This window comes from Gobius niger (assembly GCF_951799975.1).
Source record: "Gobius niger genome assembly, chromosome: 17".
Taxonomy (NCBI): Eukaryota; Metazoa; Chordata; class Actinopteri; order Gobiiformes; family Gobiidae; genus Gobius; species Gobius niger.
The window spans coordinates 2340618-2367648 of NC_136868.1; the positions used below are offsets into that span (position 1 = coordinate 2340618).

The 27031-nt window shown below is 41.9% G+C and overlaps 2 protein-coding genes across 5 annotated transcripts in view; both read left to right on the plus strand.

Annotated features, from left to right (window-relative positions):
• The window catches only part of kcng1 (potassium voltage-gated channel, subfamily G, member 1), a gene marked incomplete at its 3' end in the record, with an annotated part of 35055 nt that extends 26227 nt beyond the window's left edge, over positions 1-8828 (plus strand). Inside the window, exon 5 of the mRNA XM_079575437.1 lies at positions 8076-8828. Coding sequence (XP_079431563.1) covers positions 8076-8828 — 753 coding nt within the window. The remainder of the gene's footprint in view (positions 1-8075) is intronic.
• A 6245-nt stretch (positions 8829-15073) lies between these two features.
• The window catches only part of src (v-src avian sarcoma (Schmidt-Ruppin A-2) viral oncogene homolog), a 114161-nt gene continuing 102203 nt past the window's right edge, over positions 15074-27031 (plus strand). For all 4 annotated transcript variants that reach the window (XM_079574936.1, XM_079574938.1, XM_079574937.1 and 1 more), the window contains exon 1: positions 15074-15230. The gene's annotated coding sequence lies outside the window, so the exon portion shown is untranslated. The remainder of the gene's footprint in view (positions 15231-27031) is intronic.

Sequence of the window (27031 nt, forward strand, 5' to 3'; positions counted from 1 at the left end):
AATACCAGGAGTAGTTCGAAATCTGCGCAGTAATCTTCACTTCACTGTGTGGATGCCAAATTACTACAAACTGTTGTGATGGGATAATTAGTTTTCAGGTTAAGCCCAGTTAAGGGAAAAACTACTGAAAAAGGGTGTTCCACTTTATTATGCAGATCATCATTTTCAAGCAATATGGGAAAGAAAAAGGGTCTTTCTGCTGATGAAAAGCGTCAAATAGTTGAATGCCTTGGTCTAGGTGTGAAAACCTTCGATATTTCATGAAAGATGAAACGTAATCATCAAACTGCTAAGAGATTTGTGGATGATTCAGACACACTCGGGTTTGTGCAGATAAAGGCACAATGAGGACGGTTTCTGCCAGACAAACACATCAGATTAAGAGAACAGCAGCTACAAAGCAGCAGACATGTATTTGAAGCTGCTGGTGCCTCTGGAGTCTCCTGAACATGAAGGTGTAGGACCCTCCAGAGGCTGCAGTTGTGCATAATTCTGTTTTATTTCCGGCGACCGGCATTTTTTTGACCCGCCCCAACCCGACCCGTGATCACATGAGCCAACCTGATCCACGGTGGAACCGCAACCCGCGCATCACTAGTGAAAATTTGTATTAGAGGTCGAGCGATATATCCAGCGGTGGCGCCAGACATTTGTCCCGGGGGGGCTTAGGGGGGGCCCCGGGAGGACGTGTGGCCAGAGGAGCAGGTCCTGGTGAATGTGTGGCTCTGCTCTCACACTCTGCAGCCTGGAGCCGCTTCTATCTCAAACGCTCTCACACAGTTACTGTTAAAGTTGAGTTGATGATCAGACGGATGCTCGTGACTTGAGAGAAGGGAAACTCACTCATGACTGAAGTCAACTTTTTCCCGCTGTTGCATAGTTTCCTGGTCCAGACTCTTTGTCGCTGCTGGAGGACTCGCTCTGTTCTCGTGCTGTAGCTTCAGCCGCCTCATGTCGCTGTATCAAACGTGCACAATAATAAGCTCTGATTTCTGTTCAGAGCCGGAGGAGCAGAGTCTGACTTTAGAACGTCTGTCTAAGTTCAGCTCATTGATCAACTTTAGTGAACAACTGCAGTCATGGCCGGATTTAAGTAAGATGGGCCCCGGGGCTAAAGTTTTTTCAGGGCCCCCCATATACTGTATGTGGGTCTGTCGGATTTCTCTCTCTCTCTATAAAGAAAAGATAAATTAATGCTTTTTTTTTTTTTTTTTTTTTTAGATTTGAACATCCAGAAGTAACTTCTTCTTAAACATGGCACTAGTTAAAAAAGCAAAACAAAAAACAGTTAAACATACAGTAATGATCTCCATGGCCCGAGCGGAAGAACCGTTGCTACTGCCAGACGGGTGAGGGGGGCACAATTTCGTGCATTCTCATGCATTTTAAGACCAATAGGTGCATATTTTCTCCCAGTGTCAACTCAATGATAATGGCTCAGACCTTGTTTAGACCCAGTTTATTCCTGGTTTAGTCTCAGGTACAAAGTCATCTGATCAAGCCCTACATGTGAGGGAGTCTGCAAAGAGAGAGGGAACTCTCTCCTTTTCTCCTGAGCCCCTGAAAGCCCCTGGTGTAACAGGCTAAATTAACCACTGCCCATATACTTTGGCCTAGGCCAAAGTATAAGGCCACACCGGATTGTAGCCTGGGGCTCAAAGTGGTTATTTAAAAAAATAATAATAATAATCAATAAAATATACCCCGGGGTATATTATGGCCTAGGCTATTTTATACCCGGGTGTAGTCCAGATGGGGGGTATACTCTGGCCTGTTACACCGGCCTTGACTGTAATACTGACCTGCTGTGGCGGAGCGTGCGCTCTGACGCATGAACATCAGTGGGCCTCGGACAAAGAACCTGTCCTACTCACTCCTTTTAATGTTAAACATCTGAGGAATGTTTCTAGAGATAACTAGTGCTCCTTTGATTTAGTGGCCAACTTTTTTGGGGGTGCTTTGGCAATCTCCCCCCCTGGCGCCGCCCCTGGATGTATCAGAGAGTCGATATTGGCCGATATCTCCGGAACCGAAAGTGATAGACTCATCATTTTGCATTGGAAAGAGCACAGTCAGAGCTTTAAGATGAGCCCTCCAACAACTTCTGCAGCTTCAGGGGCTGAGAATGATCTCACAGCTTTGTACATCTAGGATTGTTTTTATATATTTTTATGTTGTCGACTTTTGCTTATAATTTAGGAACCGTAAGAGATGGATACATACCAGGTGGGAGGGGTGAGAGGGAGGGCAGGGAGTTCAGCTTCTCGATGGCCTTGTGTATGAAACTGTGGCCCGTAGATTCCGCAGATCTCCTCCCTGAAAGTCTGTGAGCATCAGATACAGGATTATAGACGAGACATTTGGAAAAATCAGTGGGAAAATCGGGCATAAATATCGGCATCAGTCCATGAAAATCCCCAAAATCGGCCTTGGCCTTAGAAAAACCCACATCAGTCCACCTCTAATTTGTATATCTTCCAGACTGCCTCCACCCACTGAGCACGTGCCATATACAGGATCTGCTACGACTTCACAAGCCTGTTTTTAGACAGTGCAAAAATTATTGTTTTGATTTTCTTCATTGTAAAAAGACCAAGGGCCGGACCCCAAAGCAAAGCACCATTTTTCTACAAATGGCAGCTTCTCTGTACATGATTATGGCCGTACTTAAGCAACGCCAGTCTGGTATCAGGGAAAAAAGTTTAAGTTCTACAGATCTAAAGCAGGTACCGAGAGAAAAACAAAAAACAGGCTTTGATGCTGTTAGTCCAGGGACAACATAAAAGGAAGACACTGTTGTTTCAGCTCAAATAAAATTTGATTTGTTTTTCCCCATTTCACACAATCTTTTTTCTTTTTTCTTTTTCCCAAGTTTTCGCAATTGTTTTTTTCGTCTTACTAATTTTCCTAAATTGATTCCCTATTTTTGGCCCTTTTTTTCCCCAAAACAATTTTAGCACAATTTTTCCTTATTTTTAGCCACATTTTCCTTCCGCACATGATGGTTCTGTTTTCTGCTTCTAGACACCACAATATTTGAATATAGATATAGAATAAAGCATCGTACACAGCCCTATACGTGACCTAAAGTTTTGTTTAGACATGTTGAAAGATTTGACTGTATTTTGCACATTCTTAGAGTATTCAAACAGGAATCTGACCTCTGATTTGTGCAGTAACATCATCTTCAAAATAATTTAAAAAAATCCTGAGGGCCAGAGCTTCTATGAATGGAGGGCCAGATTTAGCCCTCGGGCCTGATCAATCAATCAATCAAAGTTTATTCATACAGCACCTTACAACACAAGGAAGACCAAACAACAAGTGCGATCTAAGTCTTAAAAGCTAATTTGAACAGATGTGTCTTCAATCTAGACTTAAAGAGGGACGGCTCTGTGAGAACACGCAGACTGAGGGGCGGCTGTTCCACAGTTTTGGCGCTACAACCCTGAAAGAACCATCGCCCCACTGTTTGTACCGGGACCTGGGCACGTCCAGAACCATCTGCTCAGAGACCGGAGACTCTGCTGGGGCGATGTACGGTCACCAACTCAGTCAGATATAACGGAGCGAGACCATGGAGGGCTTTAAAAACAAGCATCAACATTGTTATTTGTTGTTTAAAGTTCAGCTCTCGGTCAAAGATGACTCCCAGGTTCTGAACTGCATCGCGAACTGGACCCATGACCCTGGAATGAAATTGAAGGACATCCCCGGAACCAAAAGATGTTGCCTATACCCCTGGCCTACATAATTCTGAAAAAGCAAAGAAAAAAAAACAAATGGATAAAATGAAATTCATCAAATTGCAAACAAATAATGGCACTGATACAATCAAATATTATATTATGCGCTAATAAAAATATGTATATTTTATCTACATGATCTGGCGACCCCCCCAAATTTGTCTCGCGACTCCCTTGAGGGTCCCGACCCCCAGGTTGAGAAAAGCACTGACATAGTGCAATAGTGCAAACGGCTGGAACAGGTCATTTCATGAGTTGGAGAGTGATCGGGTGCTTTTTTAGTGTTCCTGAGTCTGATGGCGGAGAGGAAAACTGTTCATTCGGCGGCCTGAGGGGAGGGGGGTGAACAATCCGTGTCCAGGGTGAGAAAGGTCAGCTGTGATCCCACCTACACACCTCCGAGTCCTGCAGGTGTTCAGGACCTGGAGAGATGGGAGCTTATACAACCAATCACCTTCTCCATACCGATCAATGTAACTCACAGTGCGGCTACAGTGACAGTCTGTCTAATCAGAGATGCTTCTTTCATCCAAAGTGAGCAGTAATTTACATATCAAAACCCAAACAGAGCAGTGAAACATTATGTTGTGTCTCCTAACCTTTTGCTGCTGAACAGGCTCGACAGAAAACGCACTTTATCTTGTGATTCCGGTGTCAATCCGTCTTCACACAAAAGGCCAACAGCCGTTTTGAAAAGCCTCTTTTTATAGGAGCTTCAGGGGCAGGGCTGGTCTGTCAGGCGGCGTCGGCGCTCAAAGCCAGAGGAGGCGGCGCTCGGCGGATTAGAAAAGGCAACGTTAGGGGCTTCAAACGGCGCTTTTATGAAACGAGTCAGTCATTAAGTCGCGCCCCGCTGTCTTTTGTTGTGCGCTGGAAATTCAATATTTGAGCCTCGTGACGATTTCTAGCAGAGAAGAACAAAAGGCTGTTAATGAAAGTGCGGAGCAATTCTTTTACAATATTGATGGTGCCTTCAGATAGAATCATTCTTCTCAATTAGTTTGCATTGTTGTGTTTTTGAACATGCTGATTAAAGGCTTCTGTTCAAAAACGCACTTACTTTGAAACATTTTCTAACATCAACCATTGTCTTAAATGACTTGAATTGAGGAAATGTTTCTTGTTTTGAGCGGTTTTCACTCATTTAGACACTTTTCCTGATCGGACCAAGTTTGCTTTGCTTGTTTGAGGACATTTCAGACCAGTTCTAGGGTCAATCTCGCTTGAAATAAGAAAGTAAAATTGCCAATGAGATAAGAACAATTTTCTTACCTCATTGGCAAAGAAAATGACCTGAAATAAGGACGAAATGTATCGAAACGAGTCAGAAACATCTCAAAACAAGTGAAATAATCCAGGACAAATGCCCAACAACTTCTTAACTAGTCAAAACAACTAAAATTTGGATTATTGTGCTCAAATTGAGATGTTTATACTGATCTAGTTCATTACTTTTTGCAGTGTAGCATAATTCTAACATTACTCTCTGTTACTATTATGCTTTTGTTATTCATACACTCACAATATGGACCTGTGTCGCCCTCTAGTGGTTCAAGGTTTCACTTTCACATTTTTTAAAGTCACTGTTGGAAACAATCTGCAAATATTTATATCACGGATGCGCAATATGTGGCCACATGCTTGACAATTTAAAAATGTCTCACAATTTCTCCTGGTTTAGTTCCACTTTAACCTCGTTTGCAAATGAATGAAAGAAAAGAAAATTCTCATCAAAATTCTCTTTGAACATAAAAAAGTGTTTATTCACTGGGGCCGGTGAAGTATATATTTAGCACGCTTAAGCTTTTTGTTTAAATGTGATGGAAAGTGCATTGTTGAAACAGGTTTGTAAAATATAACAATGTTAAAAATATTTAAGACTGAAGGATGTCGTATTTTCATTTCTGTGTCTGACCGGTTAGGAGCACGTTTTGTTTAGAGCTCAACAGCCCCGCCCACTTCGGGTTCTTTCTGAAAGTGAAAATTCCAGATACAGATTTCTCATAAATCTTTTGAAAACCTCAAATATCAAGAGTTTAAAGCCACAAAGCGTAGCATTTCACTCAATAAACAATATGGAAATACAAGCGTTTGTATATATGGATGTGGTTTTTAGTTCTGGACTGGCCGGGGCAGGACTCTTGAGCTCCATGATGCAAAATGTTACGCTGTGTTAAGATATAACAATACATGGGACAGATCATATTTGTACTGTGATATAGGAAGTACTGTATATGCAAGGAAATGCAAACTTTTACCTAGAGAGAAAAGAAAAAGTAACCAAAAACTGAAAAAAAGCTGAAACCGAATGACAGATGCACCTGTGACTGAACCCTCTATGGCCTGACTTTTTATTTTGGGGGGAAAAACTATTCCAACCCACTTTTTGGGTTGACAGAACAGAATAGAAGAACAACAACAACATGATGGCATTTTTTTTGGTGAAATGTTTCCATTCTAGCTCATCCCCATCTCCAACATTATTTTTGTTTTGTTTTTTTTCCAACAAAAGTCCCACAACTGCACAACATTGCCTTGAGGCAACTTAAAAAGCACAGTTTTACTAAATATCCATCCATCCATTTTCTTCCACTTGTCCGTTGCCGGGTCGTGGGGGCAGCTGTCTGAGCTGCCCATGTCACATGGCACCAGCCCCTTATGAGACCCTACCAGGGACACGAAGCCCCCGACAACAGAGCTCCAGGATCATTCGGGCGCTCAAACCCTCCACCACGTTAAGAGGGCGGCTCCGGGAAGGGACAGTTTTAGTAAATAAATACAAACAAACAACATGTAAACAATCTAATGTGCCTCTTGACATATTCATGCACATGCACACAGTGTTCATTTTGACAACATATTTTATTTTAGTTTTAGTCTTGATTTAGTCAAAAAAAAACTAATTTAGTGGACTTTGCATTGCTAATATTGATTATAATCATATTTAATGTTGTTCCTCTGCTTCATGGAGCTGCTCCACATGAACAAAGCTCAGAGCTGATCCTTTAACAGAGAATTTACATGATCTGAGGCTCTTTCAGACGCTCAATACAAGTTTGGATGATTTTAGTCTCTCCTTTTCATTTTTATTTAGTCTTATTTTAGTCGACTCAAATATCTGGACATTTTAGTCACAGTTTTAGTCTCATGAGAAACTTTTAATTTAGTTTTCGTCCAAGTTTAGTCGTCAAAAAAATCACTTTGACTAAAATTAAGACTAAATCTTTTAGTCGACGAAAATAACACTGCTATGCATATTATTTTTTTGTGTCAGCTGTACATGTTTCCCTGAAAGGACGGCTCCACAAATGCTCCTGCTGCTTCAGCCGCTGATTTCATTGGACAGAAACATGTCTGGTAACATGATATGTAAAAAAAAGCCAGTGTTAGAGCCAAAGGGTGGTTTGTTGCCTGAAGGAAACTTAATGCCATAGAGGGACCAGGACAGGACTCTTGTCAATAGTGGAATCGACTTCTGTGAAGGCGTATGTGGTGGAGAGCAGCAGGCGTTTGTGATCCTTGCTGTCTGATATGTTAAAGGAATATGCCACCGTTTTTACATACTAAGATATGTTCTTAGCTCACTTTAGTCGAGTTAATATATCCCCGTCTGGTCTTTGTCCGTGCGCTCACACATACGCAGCCTCTCCCACATGTCACATAGCTCCGAAAAAGCTCACGATAGAAGCTACCAAGCTCTTCCACGTGTTCCCTATTTAAATAAAGTTACGTGAAGTGTTTTCATGCGAAGTATATTTACACAGAAATGTAGCATGTCGATTTTATAAGCAAATAAAAAGGGGGACTATATTGTGAGGCGTAATGATACGAGGAGCACAGCGTCCGCGTAGTAACTCCTAAAGACTTCCCCCGCTCACTTCCGTCAATAACCTTTAGGAGTTACTGCGCGGACGTTTTACTCCTCGTATCATTACGCCTCACAATATAGTCCCCCTTTTTATTTGCTTATAAAATCGACATGCTACATTTCTGTGTAAATATACTTCGCATGAAAACACTTCACGTAACTTTATTTAAATAGGGAACACGTGGAAGAGCTTGGTAGCTTCTATCGTGAGCTTTTTCGGAGCTATGTGACATGTGGGAGAGGCTGCGTATGTGTGAGCGCACGGACAAAGACCAGACGGGGATATATTAACACGTCTAAAGTGAGGTAAGAACATATCTTAGTATGTAAAAACGGTGGCCTATTCCTTTAAGCTTATCACTGCAAAGCCTCTCTTTTGTCCAGGCATAGTTTTTATTTAGTAACTCTGGCCCGCGGTAGCTCCTCTCCTCTGAAGGCTCTTCTCTCCGTCTCTCCCACAGGGCACGTGCTCGCAGCGCTGCTACAACATCTTCATCGTGGAGTCCGTGTGCGTGGGCTGGTTCTCCCTGGAGTTCTCCCTGCGCTTCATCCAGGACCGCAACAAGCTGTCCTTCCTCCGCCAGCCGCTGAACCTCATCGACCTGGTGGCCATCCTGCCCTACTACATCTCCCTGCTGGTGGACACCTCCAAGCAGTCGGGCGGCTCGTACCTGGACAAAGTGGGCCTGATCCTGCGGGTGCTGCGGGCGCTCCGGATCCTGTACGTGATGCGTCTGGCCCGTCACTCCCTGGGGCTGCAGACGCTGGGCCTCACCGCCCGCCGCTGCACCCGCGAGTTCGGGCTGCTCCTGCTCTTCCTGTGCGTGGCCATCGCCCTGTACTCGCCGCTCCTGTTCCTCATCGAGAACGAGATGGCCACGGCGCAGGAGTTCAGCAGCGTCCCGGCCACGTACTGGTGGGCCGTGATCACCATGACCACGGTGGGGTACGGAGACATGGTCCCGCGCAGCATCCCGGGCCAGGTGGTGGCGCTCAGCAGCATCCTGAGCGGGATCCTGCTCATGGCCTTCCCCGTCACCTCCATCTTCCACACCTTCTCGCGCTCGTACCTGGAGCTGAAGGAGGAGCAGCAGCGGGCGATGCAGAGGCGCACGCGCTGCCTGCTGCGCGGACGCATGGCGGGACTCGGCAGCGAGCTGTCCCTGGAGAGCGACGCGCTGGAGCCACAGGGGGCGGCAGAGAGCAAGGACTGACACTGGGGGCAGCAGAGAGCAAGGACTGACACTGACACTGGGGGCAGCAGAGGCAGGGGCGGACTGGCCATATGTCCTGTATTCTGGAAGAGCACAGAAGGGCCACTGGCTCTAGGGCCACCGGTCTGGCCTCTCACTTTACCTTACCCTTAACCGAGCTTTACCCAAATCTAAAAGCCTAACCTCTTAACTCCCGCCTGAACCGAGAGGATCTGTTTCCTCACGTCATCAGATTATTTTTCCATCATTTTTTGTTGGGTATTCAACTCATTTTTGTAACTCATTTGTCATTTTTTCCCACTTTTTTTTGTCATTTTTTCCCACTTTTTTTTTTGTCATTTTTTTGTCATTTTTTCGTCTAATTTTTATCAAATTTTTGTCACATTTTAGTAATTTTTTTGTCACTTTTTTGTCACTTTTTTGTCATTTCTTTTGTCATTTTTGTGACATTTTTGCCACTTTTTCATCAATGTTTTCTCACTTTTTTGTCACATTTCCATCATTGTTTTCGTCTCAGTTTTGTCGCTATTTTCACAGCTTTTTTCCAGAAGCTTTTGGATTGGGGTAAAGCCAAACTGGAGAAAATGTGCTCGGTTCAGGCGGGAGTTAAGGGGTTAAAAGAAAAGCGTCCAAAAAACAAAAATGCGCTGGAAAAGCAACAAAAAAGTAACAAAAAAGTGACAAAAACGTGACGACAAAGCAATGAAAAAACAACAATAACATGAAAAAAAACCCCGAAAAACAAGAGACGAAAACACAACAAAAAAGTAATGTAAAAGTAACAAAAAAAATGAGGCGTTACAGTGTTGCTCTCCAGTCAAGAAGCTTTTAGATTTGGGCAAAGCCGAACTGGAGGAAATGCTCTGGGTTAAGGCGGGGGGTCAGAGGTTCACATATGTATTTGTGGAAGTGTCACATTTACGCTAATTTGGGCCAGGCTGACCAGAGTCCAGGGCTGGTTTTCAGTCCCAGTCCGGCCCTGCAGAGAGCCAGGTCAAGGACTGACACTGACACAATTTAGCGACATCCAGTCTTTGACTTCTTTAAGGCGAGACACGGCAGGTGAAAGTATTGATGTTTCCCGCAGTGGTGGAAGTGGAGATTTGTATCTGTTTTCCTCCCTTTACATCTTAGTTTTCATGTCAGATATAAAAATGATGATGTTTATTTGATGATGTTTTGTCTGCGAGGTGGGGGCGACCCGGAAGTAGAAAGGCCGCCTTTCCCGCGGGTTTTCATTCATAAATATTGACAGATTTGACATCCACGTGTCCTGCTAAGGGGCGCCGTGATGACGCTTTCACCCAAATATGGTGTTTTTCCTCCTACGAGACGCTGGAGCGGAAAAGTGGAAGAACGGGCCGAGCATGAGCACTCGCTACAAAACTTCAGGGCTGGTTTTCTCTGAATGAGAGAAGCCGCACTCGGGCAGAGCCTGAGCCCTTATAGAAGCTCCCACAGACTCCACACTTTACAGGCTGAGACACAACAAGAGTTTGAAGGTTTTTTCAGAGGGATTTTTTAATATCTAATTCCTAGCCTGATTTATTCCGCTTTGAAACCAATAAAACAGGCGGAATTTGAGTTTTTACAGATTTTTTCACTGATGATTAGTTTATTGAAAAACTAAACAAAATATCCAAAATCCCCTCTGAAAAAATCTTAGTTACTAATATGTCAATAAAATAAAACCATAACATTTAATCTGGATCAATTAATTATTTTGATTTCGTTGACAGAAAAAAAATGCAAAACATTTTTTTCTCATATTTATATCTGTGATGTTCAGCAAAAGTTTCAAATTAATAGCTCTACATTTTTTTTTTTTTCCTGCAGTGTCTCGCCTTAAGACATGTCAATAAGGTGGCAGATGAGTTAGATTTAAGGTCCAAAGGAAAGTAGATCTGTACATCGTCTGCAAAGCATTGGAACTGAATGTTTTACTTCTGGCAGCATGTACAGTGGAAAAAGAATTGGCCCTAAGATTGAGCCTTGGGGTCCCCCGCAGGTATTAGAACGTGACACAATGCTGAGGCGGATTTCTGAGCCACATTTATGCATGACATGTCCGCTTTAAGCCTGACCAACGCCTTCATGACCACGATCCACATTTGTCTTGTTTTATTTGGCTCTCTGGGGTCAAAAACTGGACCTGTTTTGGGGAAAGAACCATTCGCCGAAGGTTTTAGATGAGAGAAGCCGAACATTTCAAAAAAAGCTTCACAAAAGCTTCTTGAGCTTCAGCGTCGTTTGAAAGTTAAAACCTACAGAATGGAGCCAGACTTTTTCACAGCATTTTTGTAACAGTTTTGTCGTGTTTTTGTTCTGTCGTGTTTCTGTCACTGTTTTGACGTGTTTTTATGGCTTTTCTCTTGTTTTCGTCGCACATTTTTGTCCCTTTTTTGTCATGTTTTTGTTGTGTTTTTGTCTTTTTTTTTTCGGATTTTTGTCACTTTTTCCATTGTGTTTTTGTCGCTCTTTTGTCGTGTTTTTGTCCATTTTTTTCCGGGTTTTTGTCGCTTTTTTTGTTGTGTTTTTGTCAATTTTTTTCTGTTTTTTTATCGCTTTTTTGTTGCTTTTTTGTCGTGTTTTTGGCGCTTTTTATTATATTATTCTTGTTTTTTCCAGTGCGTTTTCATCTATTTTGACGCTTTTTCCATGTGTTTTTGTCGCTCTTTTGTCTTTTTTTTTGTCAATTTTTTTCATGGGTTTTTGTCACTTTTTATTGTGTTTTTGATGCTTCTTTGTCATGTTTTTGTAAAAAAAAATCTTTTTTTGTTTGTTTTTTGTTGCTTTTTTGTTGCTTTTTTATCATGTTTTTGTAATTTTGTTGTCGTGTTTTAGTCATTTTTTTTTCATGTTTTTGTCGCTTTTTTCATTGTGTTTTTATCAATTTTTTTTCCGGGTTTTTTGACAATTTTTTAATTGTGTTTTTGTCGCTTTTTTTTCCGGGTTTTTGTCACTTTCTCCATTGTGTTTTTGTCGCTCTTTTGCCGTGTTTTTGTCCATTTTTTTTTCCGGGTTTATGAAAGTAGGAGGAAGTGTGTGTAGCTGTTCTAATATTACGAGTAATTTGGAAAGTTTCTCTCATTGAAATCGAGGTAAGAGTGTCAAGGTAGAAGAGAAACAGTTCGAAACATTCCTATTTCACGCTGAAAGGTTTCACCTCCAAGGCCTCTGCTGGAATGACAAAAGCACATCCCTCCTGTGGATAAACTCTGCCCTGACGTTTCCCGTGTGTTACTCTGAGACAGTTAATGCATTCGCGGACCTTCAGCTTCTGGCAGACGCTGTACTTCACTTTGCTTTTTGTCTTTGTCCCTGAGGATCCGCTTCGACCCCGGAGTGACCCCCCATTTGTTCACTGGAGCATCGTTTCTCTGATGGAAACTGTCTGCTGTCCTCCGAGCCAATTCCCTGTAAAAAATCAAACATTTTTTTACTGCCTTGATTTGTGCAAGTGTCAAAACTGTCCATTGTTTTAGTTGTGTTATTTTTTTGTTGGTTTAAAGTAAAGCAATCTTGATATTTCGGTCTCCCTTTCATTCTGTGAACACTAGAGGGCAGCATTGTGCCACTTACAGCTGGTTCAAGTCCTGATTCCTTTGCAACACAAACCAAACATTATGTATTATGTATAAATTACATGTATATTATTCAGAAATGCGGATCTTTCTGCCCTATGATTATTTACAAAATGTTAGGAAAGAAACAGGTTTTAAAGTTAAATCAAATTTGTTTTCACTGTTTTAGTAAAAGCAGACATTTGTTCAGGTCACGCTATGCATCTAATTTATCATACTTTTTACTTATACTGGAGTAAAAAGTACATTACACTTACTTGAGTAAATGTTTTGGCTAATATACCCTCCTCTGAATAGACTGGAGAACTTTTTTATTCCACTACAAGAGGAAAATAAAGATCAGGCTATTGAAGGCCTATGATTAGACTGAGCCAAATTTACACTCGGGACAGAAACGAGAACAAAACCGTCCGTCCATGAGTAATAAAAGAGGTGTTAACGTCACAGACCTCACCTCAGTATTTCAAAAAGGCTTTTTATCTGGAAAAAGGACCATCTTCAATCAGATAAATGACTTAAAATTGCTTGAATAAAAGTTCTTTATGCTGAAATTGAGTTGGTTTTGAACAAATGTGAGATATGATAAAAATACTGATGCCGATGGAACCGAAATCCCGCCTGAAATCAGACTTTTGCTTATTACCCTCCACACAACACAGTCTCTCCAGTTCAGCGTTACCCGAATCTAAAAGCTTCTTGACTGGAGCTTCAGCGTCGTTTGAAAGTTAAAACCTGCAGAACGGAGACAGACTTTTTTGCAGCATTTTGGTAGCAGTTTGGTCATGTTTTTGTTGAATTCTGTCGTGTTTCTGACACTGTTTTGACGTGTTTTTTATGCTTTTGTTTTTGTCTTTTTTTTTCGTGTTTTTGTCACTTTTTCCATTGTGTTTTTGTCACTTTTTTGTCACTTTTTTGTCATGTTTTTGTAATTTTGTTGTCGTGTTTTTGTCTTTTTTTTCCAGGTTTTTGTCACTTTTTCCATTGTGTTTTTTGGCGCTCTTTTGTCGTGTTTTTGTCCATTTTTTTTCAGGTTTTTGTCACTTTTTAAAATTATGTTTTTGTCGCTTTTTTGTCGTGTTTTTGTCCATTTCTTTTCCAGGTTTTTGTCACTTTTTTATTATGTTTTTGTCGCTTCTTTGTCATGTTTTTGTCCATTTTTTTCTGTTTTTTTAATCGCTTTTTTGTCGCTTTTTTGTCATGTTTTTGTATTTTTGTTGTCGTGTTTTTGTCATTTTTTGGGGGGGTTTTGTCACTTTTTCCATTGTGTTTTTTGTCGCTCTTTTGTCGTGTTTTTATCAATTTTTTCCGGGTTTTTGTCGCTTTTTTTCATTATGATTTTGTCGCTTTTTTTCATTATGATTTTGTCGCTTTTTTGTCATGTTTTTGTCCATTTTTTTCTGTTTATTTATCGCTTTTTTCATTGCTTTTTTGTTGCTTTTTTGTCATGTTTCTGCCACTGTTTTGACGTGTTTTTATGCTTTTGTTTTCGTCGCATATTTGTGGTTTTGTCACTTTTTTGTCATGTTTTTGTTATTTTGTTGTCGTGTTTTGTCATTTTTTTTCCGTGTTTTTGTCACTTTTTCCATTGTGTTTTTGTCACTATTTTGTCAATTTTTTTTCCGGGTTTTTGTAAAAAAAAGCCAGATATTTGTCGGGTTTCTGTCACTGTTTTGACGTGTTTTTGTCAATTTTTTTCTGTTTTTTTATCGCTTTTTTGTTGCTTTTTTTGTTGTGTTTTTGTCTTTTTTTTCATTTTTTTTATCACTTTTTTTGTCGTGTTTTTGTCATTTTTTCCCGGGTTTTTCTCACTTTTTTATTATGTTTTTGTCGTGTTTTTGTCAAATTTTCCATTATGTTTTTGTCGCTCTTTTGTTGTATTTTTGTCCATTTTTTTTCCGGGTTTTTGTCGCTTTGTTTATTATGTTTTTGTCGCTTCTTTGTCATGTTTTTGTAATTTTGTTGTCGTGTTTTTGTAATTTTTTTCCTGTTTTTTTATCGCTTTTTTTGTTGCTTTTTTGTCGTGTCTTTGTCACTTTTTATTACATTACTCTTGCTTTCCCAGTGCGTTTTCATCCATTCTGACACTTTTCACAAGAACCTCTCAGATTCGGGCAAAGCCAAACTGGAGAAAGTGCTCGGTTCACTCGGGGGCTAAGCGGTTAAAACCACCTCCTTTTCCCAGTGTTTGACCTTTACCGACGCATCACCACAGCGTCGCGCTCGAAACCATAGGTCAATAATCACTTCCAAAGCCAATCCGACAAATCACAGCTCCTCTCCAGCCCGGGGAGTCCCGCCCCTAACCCCGCCCTCCAACATCAGCTCCACTGTTTTGGTCTTGATTTCGTGCGTGGATCATCTTTTGCGCAGCGTGGCAGCACCGCGGCGCGTCGCCCCGTACGCAATTACGCACGTCTCCAAAACGCGTTTTCATTTCCTCCCCCCCTTTTAAACCCCGCATTCCCGGCTGTCCCTTCTGGAGTTTTTCACCCCTGAAGTTGACAGCTTCCTCTCGGCGTCATGACTTCCACAGACCGCCTTCTTGTGCTTTAGTTGAATGGGCTCGCGCTCTCACGTCGCTCGCGTTCTTTTTTTTTTCTGTTGGCACCGCGATCCACAGCGTCTCTCCCCGCGCCGCCGCTTCCACACCGGACTAGGACTATCGAACGTCAAGAACCGTCTCCTCAAGCGACGTTTATTCATGGTTTGACTCCCCCCCCCCCCGAAACGACCTCCCCTCCTCGGTTTGGAAGCGCAAGAAGCGGAGGACGCGCAGCAGCCGCCACGACGCCAGAAACCTCCCGTAGCGAACGTCAGGGTAAGAAGCAACTTGAAATCACGCCTGACCTCGTTCTGAGAGCGCGCGCGCACACACTGCAGCGGGGAGTTGGAAATTGGGGACGATTTTTATGGCTTGTTTGGCTTTGCTGGAGCTTTGTCCTGAAATTGCCTGTGCGTTTTTTTTTTCTCTTGTGCGCTGAGAGCAACTTGTACTGTACGTTTTTGACTTCGCTGCTTTAAAGCGACACTGCGGAACATCCCCTGGTTCATGAGAGCAGATGAGCTGTTGTAGAAATGAACATATAAAGATGTGCTTGGTGCTCAATGTGACACCGGCAGTCCTGGTTCTGTTAGAGGACCTTGTTCAAACCTCATGTTTTGCTTCCTGTAGTTAGAGCAAAGCAGGTGAGACGTCCCGCTCCCGGTAAAGTTAGGAGTCGGGTCACGGCATTCACAGTACAGATGCATGAAACCCTCTGGATAATGTGTAAACTTAAAGGGACGATAGGGAGTTTAAAAATGTTAAAATGATGTATTTCCCTCCCCCCTACATGTTCCTCCTTGTGCTAATGTGTAGAATGAGCCCAGACCTTTTCACCACAACTGCCTCTAAAATCCTGCACTGTCACTCAGAAAGGTGTTACTTCGGGTCTGAAGTGCCGTCATGCACGAGCTTAATATAGAAGCTGCAGTTACACGCAAGACCTTAGGTGGCAGTAGTGAGCATACAATGGCAAACTTGCATCTCGCCCCTTTAAGTTTACTCCATCAACACATCCTTTAGCGTTATGTGATTAAAAATAAAATAAAATACAATTTTTCTACCCCATTCACAGCCAAGCGATTAATCGTAAAAAAATAATTGATGATTAATCTATTACAAAATAATCGTTAGTTGCAGCCCTAATGAACTGGGAAAATGAATCACTCTGAGGTTCACCTCCAGACACTGATATGAATCAAATATGAATCAAATGAACAAACTGCTAACTCCCGGCTAAGCTAGCCTTGCGCTAAGGTCTAAATAAAGTGGGTTGGTCAATTCAGGCAGAGAAGGGAAAATAGATAAATATAATATAATCCCAAGATTGTGGGTTACATAAAATACTTGATGTTCTTACCTTAGCTTTGACGAGTTCTTTAGGACCTGTCTGATCTTCAGTCACGTAAACACAGCGCAGACGGCGTTAGCATTTAGCCTCTCCCTCTCTCCTCTATAGCTCCAAAACAGGTCAAGATAGAAGCTACCAAGCTCTTCCACGTTTTCCCTATTTAAATATGGTCACGTGAAGTGTTCCACTACAAAGTATAATTACACAAAACTAAACAATGTGGATTTTCTAAGCGAATAAAAGGGGGAACTATGTTGTAAGGCGTAATAATACCAGGAGTAGTTTGGAATCCGCGCAGTAAAGTGAAGATTACTGCGCGGATTTACAGCCAAGTTTGAGTGAAAAAAATTATTTCCATTGTATAACTGGATGTACAATATCCCTCTCTCCCTTCGCCTTTTCTGTCAGCGTAGTATTTACTCTCACGGACAATTAATAAGTTAAAAATCGTAACTTGCTACGACACCTGCAGTTGCACTTTTGGCCTCTAGGGGCAAGAGTTACTTAGTACTGCTTTAAATAATTTTAGAATTTTTTTCACCAATGTAAACACCCGTAAGGAAGCAAACACATGTAGTATTTTACTCTTATTTACTGGGGGGGGAAAATGTTACGCAGTGTGCCTTTAAACATTTACTCATGGAGGAAAGAGTAACTTCTACTACTACTGGAAGAAGTACAGTTCCTTCACTTTAGTAAAGCGTATTACTCGTATCCATGACAACTGAGTTATTATGGCCTGTGTAAGGTTTATGTCGGCACCGTCTGTTTGAAATGTTGGTGGTTTCACTTTCTTTGCTGCTTTGAGGCTCGAGTAGATAAACTTTGTAAACTTCTGTGTGAAGTTAAACATTAACAACGACGAGTCAAATGTGACTTCATGAAATCCCAGTTTGATCCGTGTGTAGTTTATGTTTCTTTACACCATGGTCTGGGTGAATACTGGATTCTGATTGGCTGGTGCATTATTTTGGTATAACCGCACACGTAGTCCGGTAGTTAAATCACTGGGATGTCACTCCGCTGTGGCGTCGCCATAGCAACGCATGACACAGCTGAATCAGATAAAGGCGTAATTAGTGACTGACAGGAACGTATGAGATGGATTTTGTGTTAATTTCAACGTTTTTGGCCAAAACAAAGTGTTTGCTAAATGTTTGTAGAGGAGAGTGAGCAGCTAGGTTAGCTACTGTTAATAACATATGAGCTTTACATTTCTATTGGAAACGGTTAAGGCTATTCATCATTTTCAGGCGTACATAAAATGATCCTGCATTGAAGCATATTTGTCTGGATTAGTAAAGTCAAACATAAAAGTTTCAGTTGGGGGGGCCCAGGTGTGAGCGACTCCACCGCAGCTGTTTCCATAAACAGTTGAGCTGGTTGAGCTAGCTAGCTTTAGCTTCAGGTTAAACAGCGTAAAAGGTAAATAACTCCTGCCCACGAGTGCCGCATATCGGTGTTTCCTTCCAGGGAAAAGTGTTTCCGGGTTAGTCCTGTTGTGTTGTGATTCTGTGCTGATGATCCTGCTAATCCCTTTGGACAAAATAATATTATATAGACACATGTAATAGAGTTTGGACCTTTAATTTGTGCAGTGAGTTACTCCAAATTAGAACATTTAAAACAATTGCAATGTAATTAGTTGAAGTGATACGTGTGCACTGTGATAAACTAGCAAGGATTAGTACTTAACCTGTTAACTCCCACCTGAACGGATCCAATTTTCTCCAGTCTGGCTTTACCCTAATCAAAAAGCTTCTTGGGAAAAAAGCACCAAAACAGCCACAAAAAATGAGAAGAAAACAAGGATGTAAACGCGACAAACGTGACAAAAATTAAACAAATATTTCACAAAAAATCACAAATAACTCCTGCCCACGAGTGCCGCATATCGGTGTTTCCTTCCAGGGAAAAGTGTTTCCGGGTTAGTCCTGTTGTGTTGTGATTCTGTGCTGATGTTGTGTCGTTGAGCCTGACTGAGATCCTCGTAATAGCTGCGGAGAATGACTCGCTCTGAGACCAGCCTTCAGTGACCGGCTAATAACCCACACAAAATAGTCCCGTAGTCTGGCAGATTTAGTGAGTTTAGTCAATGAACAAAACATTTATTATAAATGTCAGGTTTGTGGGACCCTGGTATAAGCGGATTAAACAACGAGGAGCCGCGTTAGACGTTATAATGCAGGAGGAACAACACTGTGTCGTGGTGTTCTTGACTCCGCGTCGTGCATTATAACCGTCTAATGCGGCTCCTCGTTGTTTAATCCTTACTTTAAAAACAGTAGCATCATTTTCCTCGTCTTCACCGTGATGTACTTTCAGACTTATGTCATTTTTATGTTCATTGACATCTTTGCTGTTCTTGCCCAATACTACGAACCACTGCCGTCTGTGTGTACTTTCTCTCGAGGCGCTTGACGTTCCGGCGTTTCCCAATAGCGCTCGCTGTTGTCAATGCAGGTTTTTACTTGCTTTGCTGAAATACCACAGATTTTTCTTCCCAGAGTCTCGCGCACACTGTTTAGACTCCTGTCATATTCAGAGGATTAGGGCGGCCCTCTCCCGCTCAGCCCGGCCCAAATGTGCAGCAGGGAAAGGTTACTAAGAAGAGCCAGAATTAGGTGTACAGAGAATTAAAAGTAACTCGATAAGCTGCACTTTATCGAGGCGGGTCATGGGGTTTCTTTGCTTCTTGTGTGTTTTGGCTTCAAATGCAGTGTTTTGAAGGTAAATTACTAGAGATGGACAGAGTGGATGGAATAACGTAGCAGGGCCAGGTGCTGCTTTGAATGAGCACGTGTCATTTTGTTTCTTTAAAGTGAATGTTACATCAGAAATAAAGTAAAAGCAGTGCATCAAATAGTTCTCAATACATAAGCGATGTATTTCCAAATCACCAGACCATTCAAAACCAACAATGGGCGAGGAAAGCATTTCCCTTTGGTCCTCATGGCGGGGCGGACATTGCTGCGATACCATTACACAATTCCAACGCCTTAAAGGAACAGGCCACCGTTTTTACATACTGAGATTTGTTCTTGCCTGAGCTTAGATGAGTTGATGTGTACCGGACTGGTCTAAAAGTTGTTGTTAGCGTTTGGCCTCTCCCTATGTATTTCTATGGCACCGAACGGGGTGAAGTTAGAAGCAACCACCTGGTCTAAGCTCCGGTGAGACCATATCTCAGTGTGTGAAAAGTGGCCTGTTCCTGTGAAGGTCTGGCTCAAAAGACTTTCATTGAGTCTAAAAATACAGTTTCCCAGAGGAGTCTCTACTGTACATGTCCTAGTGTCGGACTCTGAGGAAAACTACACAAGCACAGGGAGAAGATGTAAACTCCACACAGCCTGAGGTCAAACCCGGGACCTTCAAGAGCACTATCTATAGGGCCCGTCTGCTGAGGGATCCTTCGGCCCTGGGTCTCTATAGCCTGTCCGTCCATGGGAGTGGATCTCTCCTCCTGTGGTTCTCCCCAAGGTTTCTCTTTTCTCCTGCCGGGTTTTTGAGTTTTTCCTCGCCGTGCTGGAGAGTCTAAGGACGGGGGACGCCCACGCCGCTCGTCGCCGCCTCCTATTGGACATTATATTTGCCTGGATTCACCTGAACTTTTAATTGTCATATTTATTGCTCTGTTTTATTGCCTTAATGTTTGGTGCAGCTGTGAGGCCACTTCTGTTGTGATATTGGGCTATACAAAACCATTACACTTAAACTAGGGCTGGGACGATACAGTTCAGTCATGATCCGATGCGTATCACGATACTCGGGCCGATTGGATGTGTATTGCTTAGGGGGGGGCCATATCGTATTGAATATTGTTAACATGATATCATTTTTTCATATCGTTGTGGACAAACACTGACTGTAGAACACTGTGCTGCTTTAGTAGATCATATTTGTGAGGAAATGAGTATGGTGAAATGTATCCTTATCGTGATATTTCTTCTTTATATCGTGATGTAGATTGAAGGCCATATCGCCCTGCCATCATTGCTATACAGTAATTATGACGATAAGTAATATGTTTACCTTATGGGTTAAAAGAAAACAGTCACGTCTCATGTGTCCAAAATTTATAAACCAATATATTATTTTATTATACGGCTCTTCACAACGTAAGTAGAAGCTCCGTTGATTTGAATGGGATTTAAACTTCGTAACGTTCATTGTGTCTACTTGTGTTCTAGTATCACTTATTAGGTTCGTTTTGTCAGACACTAAGGTTAGAGATGTTAAAGATCTTTTACCTACTCCTGATGACGGCCTGCAGATGGCGCTGAAACATGTAAAGGTAAAAGATCTTTAACATCTCTAACCTTAGTGTCTGACAAAACGAACCTAAAAAGTGATACTTGAATGGGATTTCCCAATGTTCTACGGGTCTACGGGTCTTTTCTGATAAAGGACCTCTGAGAAAAATAATGACGCTGCCAATGACAACGGAGTTGGTGCTTTCATATCACTCCGCGCGTACGTAGCAGCGACACTATCTGTCCCGTCACTGAGAGAGAAGTCGGGGAATCGCTCGTGAAGTTAGTGTGAGTCTGACTTTCAACTTACCCAGAGATTCACCACCATTCCTCCAACTGTACCTTCAACTAAGCAGCTAGGCTAGCAACGCGCAAACTTTTGGGAACTATTTGTTGCAGAAGTCATTAAATAAACCTTTCGACCTTCATAAAAGTGTACGAAGTTTATGTTGTGTGTGTTCAGCTGGAAAATGGCCGAATAATAAGCGGGATAATGTATAGAACGCTGGTCATTATCAGGAAAATAAGCACCGACAGGGCGAACCGGACCCCGACGTTAATTTTCCTGATAATGACCAGCGTTCTATACATGATCCCTTACATAATAAACATTTATTTAAGTTAAGATTGAAAAGTGCATTAACAAAATGTAACAGATGTGTAGCTGATACTGGAAAACACAGGAGTGCGAGATGCCTCCAAACACAAGTATTGAAAGTATTGCTTGATAAAATATCGATACTTGCTATTGCGGTTAAAAGTTTTGTGACACGATCCGATATTTTGTCCCAGCCCGACTGTTTTTTGCATCGCTGTGTCGACACAAAGGTTGGGAACCACTCAGGATCCTCCAGTCATCAAGACAAACAAAAATGGGTTCCAGTGTTTCATCCTCGTCCCTCTTTGACACTGCCAGCCCTGAATGTGCCAAGTTCCTTCACAGCCTCGCAGAACTACAGCATTGTAAGTTCAGTACAGATGAAAGAGCCGTGAGTTCAGGCGAGCGTCGGGCATTGATCTGAGGCACCGCATTTGAACTAATCCCCCCCCAGATTCAGCTTCTTTGCTTTATTTGTATTTTCCCGGAGGATTTAAACTGTTTGGCAGCAGTTCAACAGAAACATTATGCGCTGGATGGAGAGTAGAGGCCTGTCCCAAATTTGGGTTTTGGGTCAATGACATGGAAGCGGATGCAGAGGATGTCGTCTGAAGGCTCCGGGGCAAAAGGGGCGTGTCCCGTGATATTGACTCGCTGGTTTTGTGTCAGTTCGGAGGTTTTCATGTGTTTAAAGTGGGTTGTGATGCCACCGGATTCCATTTAGCTTCATTAGAGTTGAGTCATTGAGGCGAGACACTGCAGGTGAACAGGGGAAGAAAAATAGAGATGTCCATTTGAAACCTAGATTACTGATATAAATATGAGAAGAGAATGTGTTTCCTGTCATAAAAGAAAGGCACTTTAAGCATAAAAATGGCTGCATTGCCTGTATGATCAGCAACAAAATCTAAATAATGGACAGAGTTCATGGTTTTATTTTGCTGATGCATGAGTGTGAAAGTGTTTTTTTCTGAGAGGATTTGGGATATCGTTTTTGAATAAGCTCTTACAAGTGGAAAAAGTCTAGTTTCAACTTGTTTTTGTTTGCTTCAAAGCTAAGTCGGGCAAGTGAAACTGACCATTGTTTTGAAAGGCAACGCTGCAGTTAAGTGTAAAGTTTTGGGAGCATTTTAGGTTTATTTTGAACACGACATTGTCTTTTTACTCACAAAGTCCTTTTAAAGCAGCACTAAGTAACTCATGCCCCTAGAGGCCATAAGCACCACTGCAGGTGTCGTAGCATTATTTGTCCTTATTTGTCCGTGAGAGTAAATACTACGCTGACAGAAAAAACAAAGGGACAGAGGGATATTGTACATCCAGTTACACAATGGAAATGTATTTTTCACTATAACTTGGCTGTAAATACTGTTTTAAGTGGCGCTAGCCCGCAGTTAGCTTTGCCTGTTAGCCTGTTAGCTTCTTCTTCGTGAGTCCATTGTGTGTATTGCGCCTCTGACCCGTAGGCAGCGAAATTGCATTTGTGGTTTTCTGGCCAGAGACACCAGGGGGAGATGAAAGACCCTCCAATCATCCCATTAACACTTACGTATTACCCCCAGAGGGACTACGGAAAAGGATTTATTGAGGTAAACAAATGACTTAGTACTGCTAAAGTGCAACAACTCCTGAGGGCGGGGGTATACAGAGTACTACTAAATGTACAACGGGTCCGCAAGACAAAAACAGTTGGGAATCACTGAATTAGAGGTTAAAACAAATCCCTCTGTAATCAAACCTTGGAGATGTTGTTGCAAAAAATGGGTCCTAAACTTTTGTAACGTGAGAGCATGGGAGTGTATATTCCCCCGTCTTTAGCCGCGACTGTCTCCCTGAAAGGAAATGACCATGTTTGGATTACAGCGTCATCTCGTTCGCCTTTCGTGTTCGTGGATGCCAAACATGCCAGTATTTGTGGATAAATAAACGCAGGGAAAGACAAGGGAGTGCGCCATGTTGTGCTTGACATAATGATATTACGACATAAATGAAGCATAGCAAAGGGTGAGGTGCTCTATGTCTTTTTTTTTTTTTTACAAACTATTTTTATTGGCATTTTTTAAATTTCACACAGGCAGGAGTTGAGGACAATATATCGGTCTGAAAAAGGTAAGCAATAAAAGAAAATTATAACAAAAAATGTCCCCACCACTCAGGTCTCCTGTCCTGTCTCTAACCCATTCAGTAAACCCTTTCCCCCCTCCCAGCTCCCTTCCCACCCATGAATAAAAACGGGTTCCATGTGCTGTAGAACCGTTTATGGGATCCAACAATGGAGGACCTTATTTTTTCCATCTGTTTACATTGTAAAACTTCTTGCAGCCAGTTATTGATTGTTGGAGGTGCTTTATGTTTCCATTTAAGAAGATGTCTTTGTCTTTTTTACTGATATCTAAACTAAGATGTTAAGGGAGAAAAATGACATAAATTTCTCAAAAAAAATCAATGTTTAGACCTAAATTTTTTACCTTCATTCAGGATTTTGACTGTTTCTTGCATGGGTAAAACGATGACACAAGATTTACACTTTGGCGACTCTCTGGCTGCAGGGCAAACACAATGCACTCCAGCTGACCCTTATCTGTGTTCAGTTCTTAATCTCGAAGACTACAATTGTTTTGACAATCCAATAACCATTCTCTGTTGGTTCTTGTCGTCTCTCGTGTGGTGTTTATTCATCTCCTCCACCGGTGACGGTTTAAGAGGCCTCGCTCGGTGACGGCGTTCAGGCGACGTGTCACTTTTCGGACTCCGCCGGATTCGCGACCCCACAGAAGGGACCCTAATGCCCGCTGGAATCCCGTGAATGCTCAGGAGCTGTTTGTGCCGGCTAAGATGCGATTGGTCGGAAAGTAGCTCTTGAGACTGAAATTCCTGCTAATTGCCAAAGTGCTGGTGTGGCCGGGTTCCTTTTGTCCGCTCTCACCCCAGTGGTCCGTGCTTCTTAGGGCTGGAAAAGTGGCATCAATGAGGCGCTTGTTTCCTCCGGCCCTACAGAACTGACGGGCTTTTAAGACGAGTCACTTCCACTTTCAGCTCTGCCTTTGTGCACCTCCTCCCAAAGGCTCTAAGGGGGGGGGCAGTGTGGGCGTATAGGAGGCTGGAGAGACACCTTTGAACACCTTTGCTGAGATGTTTTATGTTTTAAAGAGGGGGTGTTGTGCAAAATGGACTTTTTCAAGCTTTACATTGGTTAATATGTCATTCCCTCATTAAAAACATGCCTGAAGTGTTGCCTTGGCACATTCACGTATTTCTGAGTAATCTGTAAAAACTCTGATGGCGGCCATTTTAGGGATAGGTTTGCCTGAGTCCTCCTAGGAACGCCCCCACCTCCTGGAGACGCCTCCGAGCTTTGGTCACCAGCCGAGTAACCAACCACTGCTCCTCAGCAGAACCCCCTCCCCACTGATGCCACAGACAGCGTGTGGAGGGGGCGTGTCTAAAGGCTCAGAGGTTCTTAAAGAGACAGAGGCCTATTTCAAGACATTCACTACAGCCATTTTGAGAGAGACATTTTCTACAAGGCAGTTATTCTAATTTACTGCATTTACAGACCAACAGAAGGTTTGGTCGTCATTGTAGTGTGATATAAACTGGTGCTATGTGACTGAAAAAAGCAGAACACCCCCTCTTTAAATATGGAAAATATGGAAAGCATGTTACTGTGTGGCTTGGACTTTGAGCTGTGCAAAACCTGCGGTCAAATCAACTGGTCGATTGTTGCTTCAGTCAAAGGATCATGATGAGGTCATACACACATATGCTTTGTGACAACATGAACCGTATTTTCCAGACTAGAAGTTGCACCCTTTTTCTAAATTCAAATATATAATTTCACATGCCGCTAGAGGGCACTGCAGGGTAATCGAGCGGCAGAAAGAAAGTTTGGAGTGAGCGAGAAGCGGAGGTTACTCTTAGGCTGTATCCGAATGTCCACCCTAGCCCCTAACCCCTCATTCACTACATAGGCCCGCACTATATAGTCGACTATATAGTCACTGATTCTGTTGGCGATTCGGACACAAGCCACTACTTTCTCCGCGCTGCGTGACGTCACACGCGCTGCGGCTGCAGATACGTTTATTTTTGTTTTTTTTTAATCTGAGTTTATTTATTGGTACAAACGTTTATTTTATGAAAGAGAACGACTGTTTTGGCACCTTTACAGGCGTTACTGTCAGCACAAAAAAGCAAAAAAAAAAAAAAAAAAAAGTCACCCCAGCGTGAGCTCAGAGACGCCGAAAGTAGGTCAGAGCCCGGTGTCCGAAGCGCCAGCAGATTGAGCGACTACATCTGCTAAAAGTTCGCGAAACTCCGGGAATAATGTATTTCTACGATAAAGACCAACCAGACTCATGAGACAGTGGAATATTTATGGATAAATACGAGTCAGATACGCTTTTACTTCACATGGATTTTACGTGAATGGCTTGGATTATTCGAGAGGACGCTGTCGGTCATTTAACAGCGCAAGCTAAAGGTTAGCAGCTAACGTTAGCATCTTTTCACCGTAACCGGTTATATTTTGGTCGTTTATTCATGAGAAATATGCAACACACGACTGAAACGGCTGATTTACTTCAGTCGTGTTGTTGTTGTTCAAAGACCTGTCGCTGTCAGGCTCTTCTCCGACTCTCGCAATGCATTGTGGTCTATATTGACCCGTTTAGTGACCATCGATGCTCACTACTTTTCCAGATGCATTGTGGGAAATTTCGAGTGCACTACTTTTTTCTCTCTGGACATTCGGAGACCCCTACAAAATGGCGTGAGCACTATATAGTGCACTATATAGGGAATAGTGTGGACATTCGGATACAGCCTTAGAGAAGGAAACAAAACAAAGCTAATCACGCGCTAAAAGCTCGAGCCACAGCTGGAGGAACGAGTTCGCAAATGAGAGCTTGAAAAACGTGCTGCCAGGAGAGGCTTGTCGACGGTGCAGCTACGCCTCTGTGCCCGGGTCGAGTTTGGTGTGTACTTTATGCTATAGTTCTGTGAACTGTTTAGTGACGTTAACATACCAGACTAATTAGTTTGTTGTTTATGCTTCGTGTAGCTAAAGGTCAATGTGTTGTGCTAGCATACCGCACGCCAATTCAGCCTGTTGTTTTTTTATTCATTAGGCATTTTTTTCTGGTACGTCTTATGCTCCGGAGTGATGTCTGGAAAATACGGTAAATAACTATTGGATCAAGGAAGGATTGGTGTAATGTTGGACCCAGAGAGCGCTCATACCAATGTTAGTTCTTTAGAAGAAAACAAGGATGTAAACTCAACAAAAATGTGACAAAAATTCAACTAAAAAGTGACAAAAATTTGACAAAAATGTGACAAAAAATCTACAAAAAAGTGACAAAAATTCCTCAAAAATGTGACAAAAATGTGACAAAAATGTGACAAAAATTCAACAAAAATTCAACAAAAAAGTGACAAAAATTCAACAAAAAAATGACAAAAATTCGACAAAAAAGTGACAAAAATTCAACAAAAATTCAACAAAAATTCAACAAAAATTCAACTAAAAAGTGACAAAAATTTGACAAAAATGTGACAAAAAATCTACAAAAAAGTGACAAAAATTCCTCAAAAATGTGACAAAAATGTGACAAAAATGTGACAAAAATTCAACAAAAATTCAACAAAAAAGTGACAAAAATTCAACAAAAAAATGACAAAAATTCGACAAAAAAGTGACAAAAATTCAACAAAAATGTGACAAAAATGTGACAAAAATGTGACAAAAATGTGACAAAAATTCAACAAAAATTCAACAAAAATTCAACAAAAATTCAACAAAAATTCAACAAAAATTCAACAAAAATTCAACAAAAATTCAACAAAAATTCAACAAAAATTCAACAAAAAAGTG